Below are 21775 nucleotides of genomic sequence, written 5' to 3'. Positions count from 1 at the left end.
GCATACAGACTGCATGGAAAGCAAATGCCTTCAGTTTCAGTGATGGGAGGACAAAATCCACAGACCTCTATGAGCAAAAATGTATTCCGAGATCGGCCGACAGTTAAATATCGCCACAAATGCACCAACTATGACTTGTTCTCTCGCGGTGTGGGTTTTTTTTTTTTTCCACCGCAAAACCCCCGTGATCTTTCATCTGCAGCCCCTTTTCCCTTTATGTTCGCAGGCTTTTCAAAGACAGATAACATTTCCCCCGCATCCTAACCAACTCCCATCACTCACTTTTACCACCGCCCCTTCATCCCTCCATCCCGTCCCTCCCCCTCCTGGTGTAAACCACATCAGTGGACGGAGCGGAGCCGAGAAATCCCTGCTTTCTGAGGGAGGAGATTAGGATTGAGCGCATGACAACTGGATTTAAATAAAGATCACCTTCCCTACGGGGCTCATCCCTAAACTGGGAGCAGGGACGGACTCACTGTAGACATTCACCATGAGAGAGAGAGAGAGAGAGTGTGTGTGTGTGTGTGTGTGTGTGTGTGTGTGTGTGTGTGTGTGTGTGTGTGTGTGTGTGTGTGTGTGTGTGTGTGTGTGTGTGTGTGTGTGTGTGTGTGTGTGTGTGTGTGTGTGTGTGTGCACATCAGACAAAGTAAAGTAGGAGATAATGATCTAGCATACAAAATTGCCTGCATTTGTACAAATGTGTGTTTCTGTGTATGCGTGTGTGTGTGTGTGTGTGTGTGTGTGTGTGTCGTGGTGATAACTGCACTATAAAAGCAATCTGCATGGCAGATCTCAACCGGAATACAAAATGAGATGTATTTATTATTTTTAAGCTGGCAGGGTTCAGAACACAATCATACGTGCACAACCCCAAGCGGCACGCACACACGCCCACCTGCGCACCTGGCTGGTACCATGCAAATACCGACGCCTGAAGGTCAGCGCCCCCCCCCCCCCCCCCCCCCCCCCCCCCCCCCCCCCCCCCCCCCCCCCCCCCCCCTCCCCCCCTGCTGAACTGAAGCGCGTCGTGGGAGAGGGCGGAGAATTTACCGTTTGCTCCCGGCGCCGGGGCCTTATCGGAGGTGTCACGCCGCGTGCACCTCCCTCCCGCCACGCCGCCCTCGCTCTGTGATGTCACTGTGAATTTACTGCCTCCATTCCGCTCCCCCCTCAGCCCGCAACAGCCTGAACTCACAGCCGTTTGTGTGTCCCATGACTGTGACACGGCTCGTAAAAAAACAGGGCGCGGGACAGTTTTATAGGAACCTCAAGTGGTCAGGAGGGTGTTTACTATCCTATAAGACCTGACTGTCAAAGTATAGACAATGCGCCCGTGTACTCTCCCTCACGTCAGTCACTCCATTTGCATGAAAACACGTAACCACTCGCATATTGGCAATCATTGTGTCTAATGGGACTCATAAGGCAGGTTATATCAGCCTTGTAAATATCGCTGAGATTGTCGGACAGCATATCAGTAATGAAATTCATCATAGCACTCACTCCAGACAATTCAATAACTCTTTCATTTTCCCTATAAGGCCAAAATGAATACATTCCAGCCCAGTATCCACTCAGTCCTGGCTGAGGACCAAGGGTGACCAGGCCTTTTCTGTTAGAAACACACACTTGATACAAATGCAACCCCCCCCCCCCCCCCAAAAAAAACTATCCTGACCAAAAATAGATAAAAATCAGAGCACTTAAAATGCATTATTAATAGCGTACAGAGGGTTTCCCCTGATTTACAGGCCAGAACCCGGGATGAGTCCCAGGCCTGTTTCTGGCGGATTTAATTCAGAACTGCAAAAAAAAAGTTCTGCTACGTTTTCAGTAGCACGCGTCCTAGGGGCGACACTAATACCTCCTCAGCGTGGATGTCGCAGCGTCAGCTTATTCACAGTTTATCCTCGATTTATGTAGAATCCCTTCGCTGTGTAATCAGAAAGGCCTTTTATGCATTCATTTGGAGTGTTATTGTGAGCTTTTCTCAATGCACCCCCCCCCCCCCCCCTTCATTCCACTCTGTTTACATCGCCTTAATGAGCACAAGACGCAATTTCTCATCTTAGTTCTCTGTGGTCTTAACCAGATTATTATTAATTTTTTTATTTATTTGAAATAAAGCAGTCAGCGCACTCACATGATACGGCGTAGAAAACTCCCTAAACCCATTCTGTTCTGACTTACAAGTGACTGCACTTGGGCTTTTGGAAAAATCTTATAACCAATTCTTTTTCATGTCCCCAGGCAAAGCATGGCTTTGTCTCAACCCTTTGGGAGGTGGCGGCATGTTGAAAATTTGATGAGACCTTTTCCTTTTTTTTTTCTTTTCCCTTTGAGGGGATTTTGTTAGGAGCTGAAGAGGGTCCTAAAATGTTAAGGTCCTTGCCTCTATCAAATTGAGGCAGGTAAGGAGGAGGGGGAAATAACGGATTGCCTTGGCTAAACTCCTCAGGAGGAGCGGGAAGTGGAGAGGGAGAGGGGTGGAAAAGAAACGAAGGAAAGGGAGTGTGGGATGGTTTGAAACGGGAAGGCACGGACGGAGGGGAAAGAGGAGTGGGTATGAAGGGATGATCGACATCAGGGACCACTGAGAGGCAAAGAAGGAGAAAATAAACGCAGCGGGGGAAAGGTAAAAAATAAAAAAGGGGAGGGAATACAGAACCACATTGGCATGATAGTAAACAAGAGTGAGCTCCGGAGGTTTCCTTGGCATCACAACTCGGGCTTTATGCGCGACAGGAACCGTAAGCGAAGTGAGCGAGGAAGAAGAGAAAAGAGAGAGGGAAGAAGAAGAAGTTAGAAGGGGGAGAGATAGGAGGAGAAGTGTTGTTTTCGCCTGCCGCCTTGGTCCTCCTCTGGCCCATGATTCATTGCAAATGAAATGTCACCCTGGCAGGCAGTAATGCAGGCCGGCCCACTCCCCTGCAGCCTAATTGAATTTTACAGCCATATAAACAACAGTCAGCCAGTGGGAGGGGGGGGGGGGGGGGGGGGGGAGTGAGAGAGAGATGGGGGTGGAGTTATTAATGCTAGTGTTTATAGGTGCAGGCCTCTGATGTGCCATCAGAGAGCGTCTAAGGGCCTCTGGGGGCCCGTAACACAAGGCACACAGATGGAGGGGCCGCTCAAGACACACACACACACACACACACACACACACACACACACACACACACACACACACACACACACACACACACACACACACACACACACACACACACACACACACACACACACACACACACACACACACACACACACACACACACACACTGTATATAATCATAACATTAACACTGTCTGCGCTTTGGGACACTTATTCCCTAAAGACTGCGTTCAGCCTCTCCACCAGATCTAGCAGAACCACGAGTCAAAGTTCAACATTTCGTAGTAGTCGTCCAAATTTCTATGAAAGGAAATTAAATCACTGTCGTTTTGTTGTCGGTACTATTGAGTTTGTTTGAAATGGAAATCTCGGCTGATAAAACATCACTCATCATCAAAATGCAAACTCATCTTTGGTGTGCTATGAAGCAAACAATTCAACAAAACTGGAGAATAAAGTTGAGAATACATTTTTAATAAATCCCCTTTAGGAAGTCAACAGCTGTGTAAACTCAATGTAACACTATAGGACGACATGGTTGTTCCTTCATGTGTTTTTCTCAGAACTAAAACATACACTTTGTTCCCCCATAAACAAGTTACCTGCATTATGGTTATTTTCAAAGGAGAAAATAAAAACCCTGCTCAGTTCCTCTTCCCTGCCATTTCAGACTAAGCCATCCTTGGGTGTTTTCCCCCCTGTTGGTTAAGTGAGCTGTGCTGGCAGAGCCCTTCTCTGCAGATGACAGCCACTGAAGGCGGTATAGGAAGCGTCCGCGCTGTCCCCTCAGGCAGCCCCCGGGGGCCGGGTCAATTTGTCCTGCACTGATAGAGGACATCACCTCCGTGACAGCAGGGCAGGTTGGCAGAGGGACAGAAAGGCATCTTTCAGCAGATGTTTAAAATGAATATGTCCGACCATGCCAGGATGGGGAGCGCTCTTCTTTAATAAAATCATTAATATTGAGTAAATGCATGGCATGCGTGAAATATTTTTTAATTGCTAAGCAGGGCGCTGCTTTAATGACACTGAAATCAACCCCGTCAGTCCCCCGAAGGCGTTCAGGATAACAACTTAAAATACTGCAAATGTAAAAAGGAGACACAAAGGCACACTTATGGTTGGAGCAAAGCGCAGCGATGGTAATTATACTCTGAGAACAGACAGACTGAAGGCGCTCATCCCAAGGGAATGACCACATTTCTAACAAAATCCTGACCAGCGAAGCCACTTCCTTCATTTGTGCTTTAGCCGAGTGCAGTTGATCCCGCGGGGAAACTTACTCCCCGGCCCCCGTTTCGCCCCGCAGGAGACGGGTCTCTGCAGGACCACCGGGACCATAGAGAGGGGGGGGGGAACGTGGCAGCCCCTTCGGTTCTTCCGCCCCTGAGCAGTGCATTTACCACACACGGAGCAGCAGCCTTTTGAAGGCAACCGCATCTCCACACACACACACACACACACACACACACACACACACACACACACACACACACACACACACACACACACACACACACACACACACACACACACACACACACACACACACACACACACACACACACACACACACACACACACACACACACACACACTTGGCCTGCAACTGCTGATGTTGTTGCGCAGGGACTTGGAACTAGTGCATTCTCCCATGTCTTCCATTGGCAAGACTTCCAGTGGGCAGAGGGGGAGCTGTAACATTGCAGAATGAACTATTAAGTGTCTCTTAATGAGGAAGTAGCGAATGAGTGAATGATCTACGTCCCAGTCTTAAAGCGGACTGAGACTTGTCAGTATGTTGTTAAATCACCATGTATGAATGAAACTTTATCCATTGAGTATTATTCTCCTTGTCCAGCCCTTTGTGCCTGCCTCTCTCCTCTTTCTCCCTTACTTCCTGTCCACTCTCTCCATGTCTGTGCAACTAAAACTGCTCCTGCGCGCCGTCAACAGCTAGAAAAACGCCCGTCGGTCTGCTCGTCCATCTTCCCATTTAGCATCTCGTTCTCGCCATCTTGTCCTCCCTTCTGCCCATCTGTCTTTGCGTCTAATAGTTCACTGCCGGCTCCATCTACATCTATCGGGCCTTTCAATTGCTTGCTCAAAAGCTGGGAACGAGATTTATCCTCGCGCCGGATGCAAATAACGACACGGGAGAGATGAGGCCGGCTGGATGAGAAAAACGCGAGGGACGACGGACAGATTTAAAAAAAACAAAAAGAACGGCGGAGCGCCGTGGACTGCTGGCGTGTGCACGCATTGCATTAGGGGCGGTAAAAAGGCTGAAGGAATGAACTGTCAAGTTCCCTGGCGAGACGATAAATATCCATCACATACGTCCTCAACGAGCTGACTCCTCGAGTCTTTCATTGATGTGTCGAAAGGGTAACTAATGCTAGACACAGAGAGGATGTGGGACTATTTTTGGATTCCCCCCCACCCCCCAAAAAAATGTGTGTGCATGTGCGTGCTTGTGTGACGTGTCCCCGGCTCAGCGGGACTCCAACCCTCCCCGCTGACGTTGACCTTCCCACTAAGCAGGTGGCCCTGTTTCTCTCATTCCCCGGCCCGACTCTTTTTTTTCTCCATTCCTAAATCCCTCCGTTGTGCTGTCGCCGCCTTCCCTGCAGCCATCCGTTCGTCCTTCCTTCCTTCCTTCCTTCCTTCCTTCCTTGCCTCCGTCCTTGCCTCAGTCATCCCTTGATCCACCCGTCCCCTCTCCGTGTCAGACTGCCCTCCCGCTCGCAGTCCTTGATCCAGAACACGGAAAAGGGGGCTTCACATATACACCATCCATCACCACCGGCAGGGCCGGTTAAGGCCGCATGACAAGCACAGCATTGATTTGGTGCGTTTGTGTGTCTCGTGACTTCCCAGTGCCGAACACAATATCACACTAGGTACAAAACTAAAAACTGTGCTTATACAAACGTATCACTTGAGCGAGTTTTCCATGTGTACTGGGGAGCAACATTGAAGTGTCCGCGTGGGCAAACGTTGGCGTGTTTGTCCACTTGCAGCCAGGTATTATCTATGCATTATGGACACACAAACAGTCTGCTGCACTAAACATGTTCTCATATCCACACACACACACACACACACACACACAAACACACATAGAACACAAAAACACAAAAAGACGACAACAGTGTAGAGGACAAACTGTAACGTGCAGCTTGTGTGTACAGTACACATGCCTGCTGCGCATGAGCAGATTATCAAATAAATCCCACACACACACACACACACACACACACACACACACACACACACACACACACACACACACACACACACACACACACACACACACACACACACACACACACACACACACACACACACACACACACACACACACACACACACACACACACACACAGGGTGTATTCGGCGGACGGATGCGCCCGTGCGTCGACAGGCGCGTGAGAACTTGTGTTTTTCCCCCGTGTCTGATTTTCCAATCTGTGCAAACAGGGCGGCGGTTCACTGCGCCACAACCGACTCGCGGTGTTCCGCACTCCGCCCTCCCAGTGTGTCCTGTGTGATGGATGATAGGGGAGGGGAAAATAACTAATTCAACAGTAGATTTACATTGTTCCGGACGGCGAGCAACGCACACGCAGAGCGAGAGAGACAAAAGAAAGAGTCGGCCCATCAAAAAAAACTCTACCACTGGTTATCCATTGCTGTTCCCACATAGTTTTCCAGAGCGACACTGCAGCATGGATTTACTGGTTCCAATGAAACAGTCCACCTTCTCTTCTCACCCTTTGATGCCGTGAGTCCTCATTATAGCATTTACCGCAATCCCAACGCCTCGCCACTTGTTGTACAGTAGACATTTTCTGCGGTATTGTTATCAAATTTGACCTCAGGCGCGACGCTTTCCAGCTACAGTCAACTGCAGGCATCTGTTCATGTTCAAATTCATGCCGCTGAACGCCAGCAGCAACGACTGTCATTCTCACCGTCGGGGAAAAACAGCAACCTCAGTGTCACCTTTCACAATAATTGAAGTACGGCTTTCACTTTGGCTTTGGGTAACGCCAATTTTACAGGAAGGGGTTAAATATTGTTTTATATATTTATTTTTTTAATTTATTATTCATTTATTTTGAATCCTCTCGAGAAACTTCAGAAAAGAGCCGATCCTCTATTCAGATCACATAGCTAATGTTCCCTCTTCGCAGAAAATTAAACCTGGAATCTTTGAAACGGTCATCTCTCATTTTTGCGGGCAAGTCCTGCTCTGCCATTTTTGAGAACGAGTCTCATTCCAATTATATATTTCGGAATTTTTTTTTTTACCTTTACAGGGGTCTAAACTACAAACAAAGTCAAAAACTGTACTTTGTTTAAGTTAACCTTTCGACCTGCGTCCTCTTAACATAAAGAAATGTGTTATTTGACATTAACCTATCAACATTTTTACTTCCCAAAGAGTGAACGGGAGAAGAAAAGTCTGAAAAATAAACCTAATTTGAAGGAAAACATGTTGTGGCTACCTAAGCATTTATGTGCACTGATTTTGAATGCATCTCCGTCCACATGCATATATGTATGTGATAACCCGTCAGTCTGTCTGCCATCCTCTATCCCCTCTCTCACTCTCTCTGTCCCCTTCTGTGCCTCGGCGCCTTCCCCCCTGCACCTCCCGCCCACCTCATGCCCCCAATCTCTCACTGTGACAGCGGTGCAGAGGCTCGGCAGGAGACTTCTATACCCCAGCACAGTGGAAATGTCACCCATAACACTCACCTCAGGATGCCAATCATTTCACACCGCTCTCTACAGCGAGTCGTGCGTGCGTGCGTGCGTGCGTTTCTGTGTGTGTGTGTGTGTGTGTGTGTGTGTGTGTGTGTGTATGTATGAGTGAGAGGGAAAGAGAGACAGTGTGTATAAAGAGAGCACGAAACAATTATTGATAGAGTTTGCTCACAAAATCCCACACATCTCCATCAGAATATAGAATGAGATTTAGCCACGGCGTCTGTCGAGATTTACGGTTTTATGTTTTTGATGGAGCAGTGTCTTAGTGCCGTCTTCGGAGTGCCGATGAGCCCGTCAATCCAAGGGGATTATGGGTCGTCAATTCAATGTGAGGACTACAGGTGTTTGTTGAAATTTGCATGATTATACATTAAAACAATGTGTGTGTGTGTGTGTTGTGTTTAATGAGTGGTATGGGCAGGCCTTTGAACAAATAGCGCACGCGAGCCTGTGAGAGAGTGGCACTAAGCCCTCATAAGCGCACATATGCGGGGTTGTTTGTTCCCGCGTGTGCTTGTGAGCACGCGCGTCCTGCAGATGAGATGCGTGCGGATATGCAACTGCGCGTGTCCACGAAATCCCGGTAAACAGCCTCACGTCGCAGTGTACTCTTAACTCAAACCACTGAGCAAATAAATAATAAGGGGGAGGAGCGGATTCATGGAATATTGGCGATAATCGGATTACTTTTCTTTAGATTATTCGGCAGCAGAACACACTTGCGGTGCTCTTCCCACAATGGAAACGAAAAATATGGTTTGGGAAGTTCGTTTGATCCTTTGACGTCACCATCTAGTTCTTTTTCTTCTGCTGCTCCGGGTCGGTCTCTTTCTCTGCTGCACTACAGGATTATCTCATCATGCATCAGCGGGTGCAGTAACAAAGTTTGTTGTAAGTCATCAGCATATGTTGGAACTTTCAAGGCTTTAATTTACTTCCATTGCTGCAGGAAATTCGCCCGTCAATCAATTTCCTAATTCCTGAAGAAGTTTTCAGTTTGGTTTGGTTTGTTATCATAACCTTAGGCAGTTTACTGCTTACCTTTGTTGCTTTGAAGGTTATTAAGTGCTTGAATCTAAATGAATACTGATTTTATAAAAAAGAAACAGGGATGTTCTACCTTTGACCAGTAGTCCACTTGCATTTGCTTTTGCTTCCACGGAGGGCGGAGGACTTGGAAAGCAGCGGCGCAGGTGTCGCTGGCAGCGCCACCCGTTTTTCATCGGGATGGGGGTTGTGCGCGCGCGAGTGTGTGTCGGCGTATATGAGGGAGGGTGATGACAAACGACAACACAACGAGGTAGGCGGGGGGATGGGAAACCAAGCTGGCACAGGCTCGCATGCCAGGCTCGCTGTGCAGCCAGGGGGGCGGGCACTCTGTCCTCACCGCAGGCCCCCGCCGCCGAGCTGTGAATACAGAGACAACAGCCGGCGCACACACGCACACACCGACACATATGCAGAGCAGCGTCGCACAGCGACGGCCAAACAGCCTGTCACATGCAAACACATGTAAACCTTGACACAAAGGGGTACAAGCCAAGTTAATTACAAACGATGCATTTGTACGTTGTATTTTTTCTTTTAAGTCACCAAACAAGTCGGTTGAGCGATTTAAACCACAATATGTAACTGTTCTTCACTGGCAACATCTTTGGCCTGATTTAAGATTTAGGTTATTCAGTTGCGTATAGAATTTCCATTCATTTAGACAACACAGATTTAAACTAATGAATACTAATGTGATTTCAAACATACAGGCTTTTATTCATATTGAATACATTAACCTGCTTCTTAGGAATTTGAAACAAAGTGGATTTATTAGATTATATAAATATATAAATGTGGTTATTAAAAACACACTGGGTTCACTATAATTATTACATAAATGTAACTTAGTGTTAAATTTTTTTATTTATATAAAATAATAATCGCAAGTTATTAAATCTGTGTAACCGAAAAGGTTATATTGGTGTGCAACTTTTATTTGAACACACGAGGTGCCATATCGGTACGGGGCAACAAGACCTCTAGACGCACTCTGAGATACAAAACGTCACGATGAGCACTAAGAGATCCATTTTGATATCAAAGGAAGTTTTTACTTAGTTGCTTGTGACGCTTGTTATGTGACCAACGACTACAAGATGTTGACAATCCAAAAAGGTTGACCGCTACAGTACATGTACTGTAATCCTCGTCTGAGTACTGTGCTGCTGGAGCTGTTTGAACAAGTGCCAATACCAATTCTGCAAACCCACTGACCTTTAACGCAATACTTCCAGATACATTATTTTTTCATTTTCGCTCCTGCGACCGTACGGAGACCTGCGTGCTAAAAAATAATTACTGTTTTAATGCCATTCCTGTTGAGACGTTCCTGTTAACACAGGAGGGGTGCGTTCGCCGGGGTTAAGTGGGGGCAGAGAGATCCATACACTGATCCCACATCAATTTTCGGCAGATGGAAAGTTATTACTGGAGGTTGAATGGGGACGGGCGGAGGCGATGGCAGGGCAGCGGGGCAATTGTTTGACTCTGCCTTCTCACCCACAATGCATCATTTGTAACGGAGGACGAGGGATGCAGATAGCGAGGTAGTGTGTGTGTGTGTGTGAGTGTGTGTGTGTGTGTGTGTGTGTGTGTGTGTGTGTGTGTGTGTGTGTGTGTGTGTGTGTGTGTGTGTGTGTGTGTGTGTGTGTGTGTGTGTGTGTGTGTGTGTGTGTGTGTGTGTGTGTGTGAGTGAGTGAGTGAGTGAGAGAGAGAGAGAGAGAGAGATTCCACACCTCTGTTCCCCGGAGGCCCAGGACTCTGACTCTTCAACAGAATATCTCGTTACATGACTTTATGTGCATACGAGCACAAACAAAAAGGAAACACTTTGTCCATCCTGGGCACCAGTGTCACTTCAGGACATGAAGAATTAGACATAATCTGACGTAATCATACCCGGAACTCATCTCGCTGCCAAGAGGCCGCTCGTCCTCACCGAACCCCTTTTATGGGTCCGAGTTGTTCGCCGAGGATTTTGCAATCTGCGTCTTATCAGCAACCGTGGGTCACAAGAGTCAACAGCTCTCAGCGGCAGCCGGTTGCACCAGTCATTTCACTTGACAAGTTTCTCTTCCCCCGTTCTTTATTTCTCCTCGGGAAACATGTAGCATGTGGGCTCTTCTGCTCATCGACATCATATACAGTAGTACACGTGCAGTCATTATTGCACAGATTCCTTCCATCGATAATTTCATATTAAGATACACATTAATAATTGACTGCAGATTTTCGGTCTCCAAAATGTTAGCTTTGTGGCAGTGCCATTTTTTTTAATTTTAGTTTTTTTTAATGCATTCTTTTTGTTAGGATGTAGGAAAATGTTCTCAACTCATGAAGAAACATTTATTACTTCAGTTTGACAAAACTATAAATCTCAACATCTGTATCTCAACATCTGTAGCTACAGTGCGTGGTTTTCAATGGAGAGCATGCACAGCATCACTGACTGATGCTTCCTGCACCACAAGTAAGAAAAGCTCGTTCCCTGGGAGAATTAAAAAAAGAAAGAAACAGTGCTGCACTTCTGCACCAGTGCCTTTGATATTCCTTCATATTCATATTCTCTTTTCCTCGACTGTATTTGGTTTTAATTTGCTCCTGAATACCAGAATTTCTCCACAGGGATGTTTGAGTTTCTTACGGTGCTAATATTGTTTTACATTTTGGGTCGCTACACAATTATTTAATCAAGAGCAACTAAAGTAAGAGCAAATCAATTGGAACTCCTTTAAATGCATCCATTGTTGTATTGTGCCTTTGCCGAAGCAGTATGAGTCTGATTATGAAAGCAGAAGAGACGAGAGAGAAAAAAACTAATGACAAGGAAGAAAACTGTCTTATACGTCTCAATATTCTCTTATTGTGTCGTACTCGCATCGAGTCGGTCACTTTCTCACATCCAAGTTTTTCTTACAGGGTATTCGTGTCCCCAGCAGAATGTTTGATTCAGCTCAGTGGTCGTGGATGAGCCGGAGAGGAATGAGGCTGTCACGTCGGCCGAGTTAGCGACTCGTGATTACGCTGGGTGCCAACCTTATCCAGCTTTGATGCATTCATGTCAGCTGTATTTAATTCACGAGTCGGGTGTGGGGGATTTGGAGTGGAACGAGGAGCGGAGGGGAGAGGGACGGGGGTAGCACGTCGCGATTGGCAGGTTCGTCCCATCTCCTCGCTGACTCCTCCCCGCGGCTTCCCGGCTTCTCTCGTCTCTTCTTCCCGTCTTCCCATTTTTCCTCTCATCACCACCTCTGACCTCCGCATTTCCTTTTCTTCCCGCTTCTTCTCTAAAGTTTTTTTTGGGCTTTTCAACCCCTACACCCCCTCAGCTCAACTCTCATTCAACACCAACTACTTCCTAATTCTGCCATTGTCCTCCCGTCTCTTCGCCCCCCCCCCCCCCCTTTTTTTTGCGAATCATCCTCAGCTTTTACAACTCATATTTTATGCATTCAGCTCTTATGCAGGAGCGACTAACAAACCGTGCAACTGCGAGAAAAACTCTGACAGCTCTTTTCTGCAACGCTGTGTATTCCTCTTCCCATTTTTCTGCCGCCGCTCCTTCCCCCCCTACATTTTAATCTCCTGCCATACCCATAGTGTCCTGGGCTTTTTTTTGTTTTCTTCCTTCCTTTCGTTCCTTGCTTTATTCTCCATAGGTAAACAAAGCCGTGGGAAAGATGAATGGGGAATGCTTGGCCTCCCTCCAGCACACATTTTCAATAACCAAAGGGACATTTCAGCGGTCCCTCTGGAAATGAGTACGCACGTATAACGTGTCTATGTGAGAATGTTTCTGCATATTTATAAGTGTATGCGAATGTTTGTAGGTCCGAGCATGTCTAATCGCTGTCAAGCCCACTTGTTGTGTGGCGGGCCAGCTAAATAAATACATCAGATGCCGGGCTCAAAGGAACACGTCTGTCTCTCTCCCAGGAGTGGGTGAATTATTTAAAATGAAAGCTGGGGAGCGCGGTGACTAACAGTAGCATGTGACGTGGCTGGAGAGGAGAGCGACGGAGAGGGATGGAGGGAGGGAGGGCGGACCAGATGGGCAGGGGAGGCACCAGGCCAGGGCGAGCTGGTATAAAGAGATGGGGTAAAAAAGAAAAAAAGAGTCAGATAAAAGACAGAAGGGGATTGAAAGAGGAGTCAAACGGTGGAGAAGGGGGGGGGGGGGGGGGGGGGGGGGGGGGGGGGGGGGGGGGTAGGTGATGGCAGCTTTGAGAGGCAGTTTTTGCAGAAAAGCACAAATCAGTTGGAGGGAAGCGAGCAAAGGAGGAAAATAAATGTCAAAATAGAAAATTATGGGATGAGGGTTGATGAGGACATGACAAGAAGTGACAAGAGACAAGGGGCGGAACATGAGTGGAACAGTGGGAGCGACTTCAGAAACATATGATCGCACACTGCTGCCAAATTTTAAGCAACCCCTCCCCGCACACGCACACACACACACACACACACACACACACACACACACACACACACACACACACACACACACACACACACACGATCAATCTCCAAGCTTCCCCAGCAGATTTCCGCCTGTTAACCTGACTCGGCCTGCCTCACCCCATCCCACCCTGCCACATGGTTCCCACAGGGGGCAGCGAGAGAGGGGCAGAACGGCACACACAGCATGTTGGAGGAAACATTGGAAAGGACAGAGATACAAAGACCAAAAAGCAAGGAGGAGGAAACGATAAAGGATGCAGGAGGTTCAGAAGTGGAGAACAGAACGCAAACTCACAGAGCTGTGCGACGGAGTCAAGGAGCGCCGCTGAGACCAGTGGGGTAGAAATTAAGTGCACACTTCTTTGGCAGCGTAAGAAATGCATGGGGGGGGGGGTGTGAAGTAAATGGGTGAGGTAAATAAAGAAATGAGAGGAGGAGGGGGGGAGGATAAGGAAGGTGTGTAGTAAATTGCAGAGGGAAGGAGGGCGATAGGAAGGAGAAACAGGTTGGTGAATGCGCCCCGAGCGATAATAAGAGAATCTGCGGAAGGCATGCGCCACACTCGGTAATTACATAGAAAGAGCAGCCGGCCTTAATTAGAACAGGATGACGCTCATGAGCGTGAAAGACGCACACGCGCACACATAACAAAAAGACTAAAAAACGTGCTAATGAAACGTGTATTTGAAAGGTCAATTGTTACATAATTTGTTGTCTTTCTCTCCCCAGGTCTGTTCCTGCCGGTGGCATTTTCCCTAATGAGAGCGGAGAAACGCGCGTGCGGGCTGTGCAAAAAACTTGTTAAATGCATGCGGGGTCGGAGATGTGGAGTAACAATGCTGTGAGAGCCAAGGCCAGAGATGGTTGCATCACATCTCCGCTCCTCAATTCCATCTTCTTTTGAGGCTCTTTCACCAGAGGAAGCCGACGGAGCACATATGCTGATTATCACATTAATACTCTTCATATTCAAAACTACAAGCTGTGCCACACCACAGTGTTCCGGTCCTCCTGAGCAACTGGGAACTTAGCGCTTCTCTTCATATGCCAGAATTTTCTCCAATTCATTCTTCACTTCTGAACCTTTCAAATTATGTTTCAAGATGCAAAGCAAACTGAATCAAATTTGTATTTAAATTTGGACACTACCTGCCTTTCTTTCATCGGGTTTTATTAAAATTTCATAGTATTTCACTTATTGTGCATGAAAATAAAAGCAAGCACATGCATTTGCATCGGACGCATTACAAACTTTTGACTATTTGCTGTATCTTCCCGTCAGTCAGCAATATAGATTTGACTGTTTCAGCGTCGAAATAGCGGAAAAAGGTTAGAGGAGCCGCGATACGACAGCGGATTCTGTCATCTTAAATAATCCAGTGGTAACTGGGTCCAGAGTAGTTCACATTTGCAGAGGTAATAAAACTCTTTCTCCGCCACACACCAGACTATCTGCTTACACCAATATCAGTAGCTACTCACCGGCTACTCGATATTATTGACCGGCTCAGGGCACACTCCGCTCCGTTACACAATTAGACCCGGGTGTAAATAAGACGCGCAACTGTAAGCAAACACACGCAGAGATCACTAACATCCGGGTTCTGCCTGCTTTGCATTGATTGGATCACGTTTCACAGCAGCGAGTCATGCATGTCCTCACACGCGTGACTTTGACGCACACACAAACTCCATTTATCATCCGGCACAAAGAGATGCAGTGGGTTTCTTTCCCCAGAGAATGAATTCCAACCAAGTGTGTGTGTGTGTGTGTGTGTGTGTGTGTGTGTGTGTCTGTGCAGGAACCAAAGCGTGCTGCTGAGTGTCCTTTACTATGTGTGTCTGAGCGGTCCCAGTGCAATTCCTCAGTTTAGCGGAGCAAAGCAGCTGATCAATAGCTCTGGTGCAGTGGGAGATGTCGGTGGTTGGCACTGCATATTCATACCATTACACTGAACGTACACACACACACGTACACGTACACACACACACACACACACACACACACACACACACACATGTATATACTGTATATATATTTATTTATTTTTAAATTTTTAAATGAGAGGTAATGTAAATGGCCAGTATTTTATACAGCACTTTAGCGGTATAGCAACCACCCAGAGCACTTTACAGTACAGGTCACATTCACACACACATTCACTAACAGGGTTAAGTGTCTTGCACAAGGACACTTTGTTATGAGGACTAAAGGACTGGGGGGTCCAACCATCAACCTTCTGGTTGGTGGAGGACGCGCTGTGTGTGTGTGTGTGTGTGTGTGTGTGTGTGTGTGTGTGTGTGTGTGTCAGAAAATGGCAGGCCCCGTCACCCAGCAGACCATGATTCTGGCTAAACTGCACCGAGGGAAGGTCGAGCACCAAAGACAGGATCAGATCTCTCTCTCTCTCTCTCTCTCTGGTGCTGTCACTGGACTTCACCGTCCTTGTCGGCCCAGTCCTTTGGCAACACGCCTGCTCTGTCCCGTCCTCCCTTCACTCCTGCTTTTCATTCGACATGGTTCCTTTTTATTTCCCCGTCACTGGTATCAATCATCCCCTGCGTTTTCCTGACTTTGCCTGTGGCTCATCGCTCTTTGCTACGTCTCCGTTCATCTCGTCTGTCCATCTGATTTCATTGTCCTCAGCTCAGCTTTTTTATTGTTGCATTGTTGGCAATTACAAAAAAAAAGAATGCGGATCGATAAACACACACACTTTGTTTGCAACACACACCGACTGCCAGTATCAGTGAGCAGCGCTTATCGCCACCTGTCAAACACTTAGCGAAGGACCGGGAATCCTGCAACGCAGCAAATGTTCTGCAAATGCAGAAAACCAACTTCTCTCTATTGACTATGTTCCAGTCTGTAAGAATCAGAACAGTTCAGTTCGAGAACTGGTAATTTAAGAGTTTCCCGCTTTGAGCCGTCTCTTTTCCAGACTTTAATTCTTACTTGTCTGCTCTCTACTCCTCTAACTCTACTTCTATAAATACCATATGAATGCAAGATCTTCGTTTCCACTCTCTGCCCTTTCCTCTATAATTTCATATCTGCAATCAAGCTTCTAATCTCACACCGCAAGTTGGTCCTTCCTTGACCATGCCTTGCTTGATTATCCGTTTCTCTCTTCTTCTGGCCTCGTTCCTCTCCCTCTGAATTCAATTACTGCACTGAATCTTTTTTGAAATTTTCTCCTCGTCTGTCTTCATGTAGTTGATGAAGGAGCTAAAAGTGAAGCGCGTCATCAATGTCCAAGTTTAGATTAAAAAAAACGGCGTGGCTGTATTTCAGTAATGTAAGTCACAAACGCAAAGTCAAGCCATTGGTGGGAGCAAAAACTGGAAAAGACTTAATTTCCAAGAACGGCGACCGATTGCAAAAATCGACCAGAACAACAACAGATATCAAGTTCACAAACAAAGAGGAATCAAACGGGAAACGGGTTAAAAAACTATTTTGCAGTAGTCTCTTTCTGCCGCTGCATAATTTCCCATAGTAAAAATGAACAGTGTGTTATTCTAGCGAAGAACGAAAAGCCTTTAACAGTACCAGAAGTAAACAGTTCAGCTTCCCTCCCTCCCTCTCCCCCCTTCACACCTGCTTTGCTTCGCTGCTAGTTTTTTATTTTTCCTCACACAGTCCTTTTTCTTTATTCCCTCTTTCATCTGTCCACGTATCCCACGGTGTGTTTATAAAAATCCTACCTTCACAGCTGCTGTGTCCCTCCTCGTAGCCGGCGCTGCAGCTGCACTTCCCAATGGGCACCAGCCATTCCCCTTCTGCGCTGCAATGCATCCTGGGAGGGCTGTCCGTGTCGACCTCGGAGTTGTTGACGCAGGTGCCGCGCACCTCCACCAGCGTGGCGAAGGCCGCCTCCGCCACCGTGTCGGGGAACACGGCCAGGTTCTGCACGGTGGCGAGGCAGCGCTTGTAGTACACCCGCACGGCCACCAGGGCCACGCAGGCGCCCACGTCCTGGAACGCCAGGTGGAAGCCCTTGCGGTTGAGGTGACCGATCTCGCGCACCTCCGTGTTCAGCTTCATCTTCCTCTCGCCCAGGTCGCCCTGTGTGAAGCTCTCATCGGCGGCGATGGTGTCGATCTTGGTGTAGCGGTCCTCTCGGGTCACGCCCCCGAGGTCCCTGTCCGTCTCGACGTACAGGAGGTTGAAGGTCTCCTTGCAGGTGCCCGCCACACCGGGAATGCTGTTGCAGTCTCGCAACGTGAACTGGAGCTCCACGAAGATGCGCTGGCCGCCCCGGCGCGTCACCCAGCCGGTCTGCAGCCAGTTGTTCTGCTGCGTGGGCTCCATCACGTTGCACACCTGGTATGTGCGGATGGGCTTGTACTTCTCATCTACGCCACTTATCTCCTCCCACTGGAGAAGGAAGCGATGGGTGGGAATGAGGGGGAAAAACAAGGGAACAACAAGAAGGAGCAGCGTAGATGATGAGAGGAAAGGAAGACAAGAAAGTCAGAGCAAAGAAGATGGGAGGACAGACAAAGGCAAAGTTGAAAGGACAGGAGTGGAAACAAAGAAAAACAAAGAAAAGTGGGACATAACAGTCGTATTAAAAATAAAAAGTCAAAAGGAAGAACAGCCGAAAATGTTGTAATAATTCTACCAGTGAAAAGGTGAAAATGATTGTTCCTTTTCCACAAAAGTCCAGTATGAGGCTGAATTTGTTCAACGGATCAGAGATGATGTCCACAGAAATGAGCACCAAACGTGGATCTCTCACTCTAACAAACACCCACCCACACACCCACACACACACACACACACACACACACACGAGACAATGAAAATGGATTATATGTAATGGTACCGTGAAAAACTGCACTAGCTAGGGTGACTAAATCAAAGGGAGCGCAGCTACTTTTCTCGCTGCTATTTTTATACAGACATCTTGTGTGTGTGTGTGTGTGTGTGTGTGTGTGTGTGTGTGAGTGTGAGTGTGTGTGTGTGTGAGTGTGTGTGTGTGTGTGTGTGTGTGAGTGCGCGCACATGAAAAGGCCAACCTCCAGGTGGGAAGCGGTTGACATACTGCTTTGGCGGTGGCAGGTTCTTTAAAAAAAAAAAAAAGGGCTCCTTTGTTTGTGTAACAGTCATAACCGGGCGCAAAGGTTTTTACAAGGCAAATCGATCAATACGGAGGAAGGCCCATTTATCTGCGGCAGGGTGTCTCTCGCAGCTGGTCCGGACACTGCGCTGTCCCTAGCCGGGATTAGCGCCATCGATTAATGATAATGGTGCGCTCTGTAGTGCGAGAGAGGCGAGCGCGTGAGAAAAAGAAAAAAGGGGGAGGACGAGTCAAAGGAAGACGAGCAAGAAAAAACCCGGGCATGAGCAGAGAGAGAGAGAGAGCAGGGAAAGAGTCGCTCTGGGACGGCCGTTAATGGAAGCAGCTGGATTGCGGAGCTTTGCGCGTGACCACGCGCGTACGCACAAACAATTAAAAAGTGCAAGTGAGCTCACTCACTCCATTGGGGGGGTATGACGTCCAGCCCAGCTCCGCCTGAGTCTCTTTGGAGTTCAGCAGCACCACTGCAGGGAAGAGAAAAACAGACGAGCGCAAGGTTAGAGGTCAGTTAAGGCAACATTATAGCGACTGTCGTCATGAATCCATCTGCCTCATGTGCATATCAACAACACAGGAGAAGGGGCTCACTCGTAAAGGAAGTGGTCTGTATTTTGAATAATGAAAGAAAAAAGCCATTAACACTGAGGCAGGCCTGTCAAGACAGTGGTGAGGGGCGGAATGTATGCTTTGATAACGCCTTCTGTCGAGGACGCGGGCCGGACAAAGAGCTTCCCGTCGTCCCTTTGGCTTCCGCAGTGAAGCGCACACACACCAGCGACGGCAAACAAAACAGACCCGCCGAGAGACGAGACGCGCGTCCCTTTGGTTGTCAGTGGCGCAGCAGAGGAAGAGGCAGAAATGAAAAAAGTTTTCTTTTCCCGTACCATGAACCAGGGGCTCGGAGACTGTTTCCAGGACCATGGACAGCTACACAGGAAAGCTCAGTGGAACAGTGCTCATTTAGAATCAGCTGCTCAAACACCAATGTGCCGTTTGACCCCGAATATCTTTGATGATCCCATTTGCAGAAATATCAACAAGAGTGAATTTAAAAAGGGACAAGGACTTGATTTGACTGGTGTTTGTTCACATGCTTCGCAACTAAACGCCAATTCTGATGGAGACCAGCGCTGTGGCGCACAATGCTCCACACACGCACAGAAGATGTGTACAATCACCACAGTTTCATGTGTACAATCACCACAGTTTCATGGTGGGAACCAATCGGTGTCGGCGATTCAGTGTCTGATGGAAGTGAAATGTGTGTTTTTGCAGAACATTGTCAACACTGCTACACGAATGAAACAACAGAGCACTTCACTTGAGAATCTGGATACTTGGAAGTAGATTTTGTTGAAAGACAATAGATACTCTCGTCGCGCACGTAAGTAGAATCAAATGAAAGTTTATCAAAAACTATGCCGACGATCAAGTCCTCGTTTCAGTCTAAGACCATTTCTGTGTCATTTTTCTGACATTTTAATGACAAAAAAAGGGATTAATCATGAAAATATTCACAAAAAATACTGCAATAATTAAAACAGTCTCGAGGTCACAGTGATATTGGAGCACTACTTCTTTGATCTAAGTACAACACGTGAATGCCTCTTCAATCACTGCGAGGTCACCGCGTGTTACTCGCGGGAAAAAACCAAAAGGCACAAAGTAGGTTATTAGCATCCTTTTCAAACCCGTGTTGAAATGACAGACCAACCAGCCACAGTTCACCGGTCAGCGTGTCTGCGAGCGGTCCGAGCGAGAGCAGCGATTGTTGGGATGAGGCGCGCAGCGGGGCGCACGGGAAACGCCACCATCAGCACATTTATCTTAATCTATACTGCAATATTAACATCTGTAGGGACATATGGTGGAGCTGCATTACTTTTTTTTAAAGGATTCTGCTGATGCACACACACACAGATCCAGGCTTACATGCAGCGTTCGCATCCCCTCCGGCCTTAAGGCGAGACGAGGTCTGACAAGCAGACAGAGACCTCTCATATTCCAACAATCTGGAGGGGGGGGTGTACTGCAGCAGACTCCACAAGCAACCAGTTCAACTCAACCCTAAACAATTCTGCCAGAAAAAAAATCAACATTAACAACTCGTGGACGTCCCGGGCGAGCACGGAGGAGAGAGACCCCACGCAGTCTGACTCACGCCGCAGGCCTCGTGAGGCGTAGCGACCTCCAGACCTGTGATCGGTCGGACTCAGGCCCCTGACGCTGACAAGGCGGCTGCGGACTCTGACGCCGAGATGGGTCAGGGCACCGAAAGGGAACGAGGACGCTTGACGTCAGGCGTGCGCCGCCGCGGCAAGTGTCAGGAACCTTTTGGCACAAAACCCGCAAAAAAAATATTTGCAGAAGGAATGGAGCTATTCTTAAGAGGAGTTATTATTTTTTTTTTTAATCGCATCCCAAGGTTACTCCACCACTTGAGGGGAAGAATATGAATGCATAGTAATATAAATACTAATTGAACCTCACACTCCAATAGGCTGCTCTTCAGCGTCGCCACACTCTTTAAGAGAAACAAACCCCTTTGAGGCCAAAGACTGTGAACGGCTTTTTAACTCTCTAATTTGCATTTGCATGAAAAGGAAGACATCAGCGCTTTGCCGTGAGAGCAGGGGAAGCCTTGCTGGACCGCGAGAGATCCTTTACTAAACACTTAACTTTATTGTTTTGGGGTTAACGCCGCCGGGCGCCCAAAGCAGGGCTCTGTGGTTAGCTGATAACATAGAGGCGTTGGGAAGGAGATTATAGTGGGAGAGGGCAAGGGGCGGCGCCGAGACACCGAGCGAGGGCTGCGGCGAGGAGAGAGAGAGGCGGCGATGAGGAGGGGGGGAAATAATCAGCTGAGGGGGGAGAAGAGGATAGAGGAGGAGAGCCGACGTGAAAGAGAGAACGAGAAAAATGATCCCTTTTTTCCTGTCTCCCTTGCCAACTCTGTCTCTCGGGTCAGTCAGCGAGGGAGAGACGCAGAGGACAAAGTTGGCACTATGATCACACGCTGCATATAGAAGCCCTGTAATCACAGCCTGGTTAGATAGACTAATGGGCCTTTAGGGGCAGGAGGGAGGGAGAGACAGATGAGATGGTGTAGACACACACCCCAAAAAAAAAGTTCAGTGAGAAAACCAAAGCAGCGGAAGCAAGGGTCACCAAGAGATGGAGAGAGGGTTCAAGTTAAAGAAAGAAACAAAATACTCTCCCTCCATGGCTCCGAGTAAAAGTCGTGACACGTTAGATAATACACACCAATTTCAAAAGGTAA

The 21775-nt window shown here is 47.7% G+C and overlaps 1 protein-coding gene across 2 annotated transcripts in view; it reads right to left on the bottom strand.

Annotated features, from left to right (window-relative positions):
* LOC118292038 (ephrin type-A receptor 7) overlaps positions 1-21775 on the bottom strand; it is a 125175-nt gene that overhangs the window by 74389 nt on the left and 29011 nt on the right. For both annotated transcript variants that reach the window (XM_047330071.1, XM_035620685.2), the window contains exons 2-3: positions 18895-18959; positions 17117-17789 (exon numbers count right to left, since the gene is read on the bottom strand). In XM_047330071.1, the coding sequence (XP_047186027.1) occupies positions 17117-17789; positions 18895-18959 (738 nt within the window). The remainder of the gene's footprint in view (positions 1-17116; positions 17790-18894; positions 18960-21775) is intronic.

Source organism: Scophthalmus maximus, chromosome 22 (genome assembly GCF_022379125.1).
Source record: "Scophthalmus maximus strain ysfricsl-2021 chromosome 22, ASM2237912v1, whole genome shotgun sequence".
Lineage (NCBI taxonomy): Eukaryota > Metazoa > Chordata > Actinopteri > Pleuronectiformes > Scophthalmidae > Scophthalmus > Scophthalmus maximus.
The sequence above is the reverse complement of the archived record's forward strand: the minus strand, read 5'-3'. Positions and strand labels throughout refer to the sequence as shown.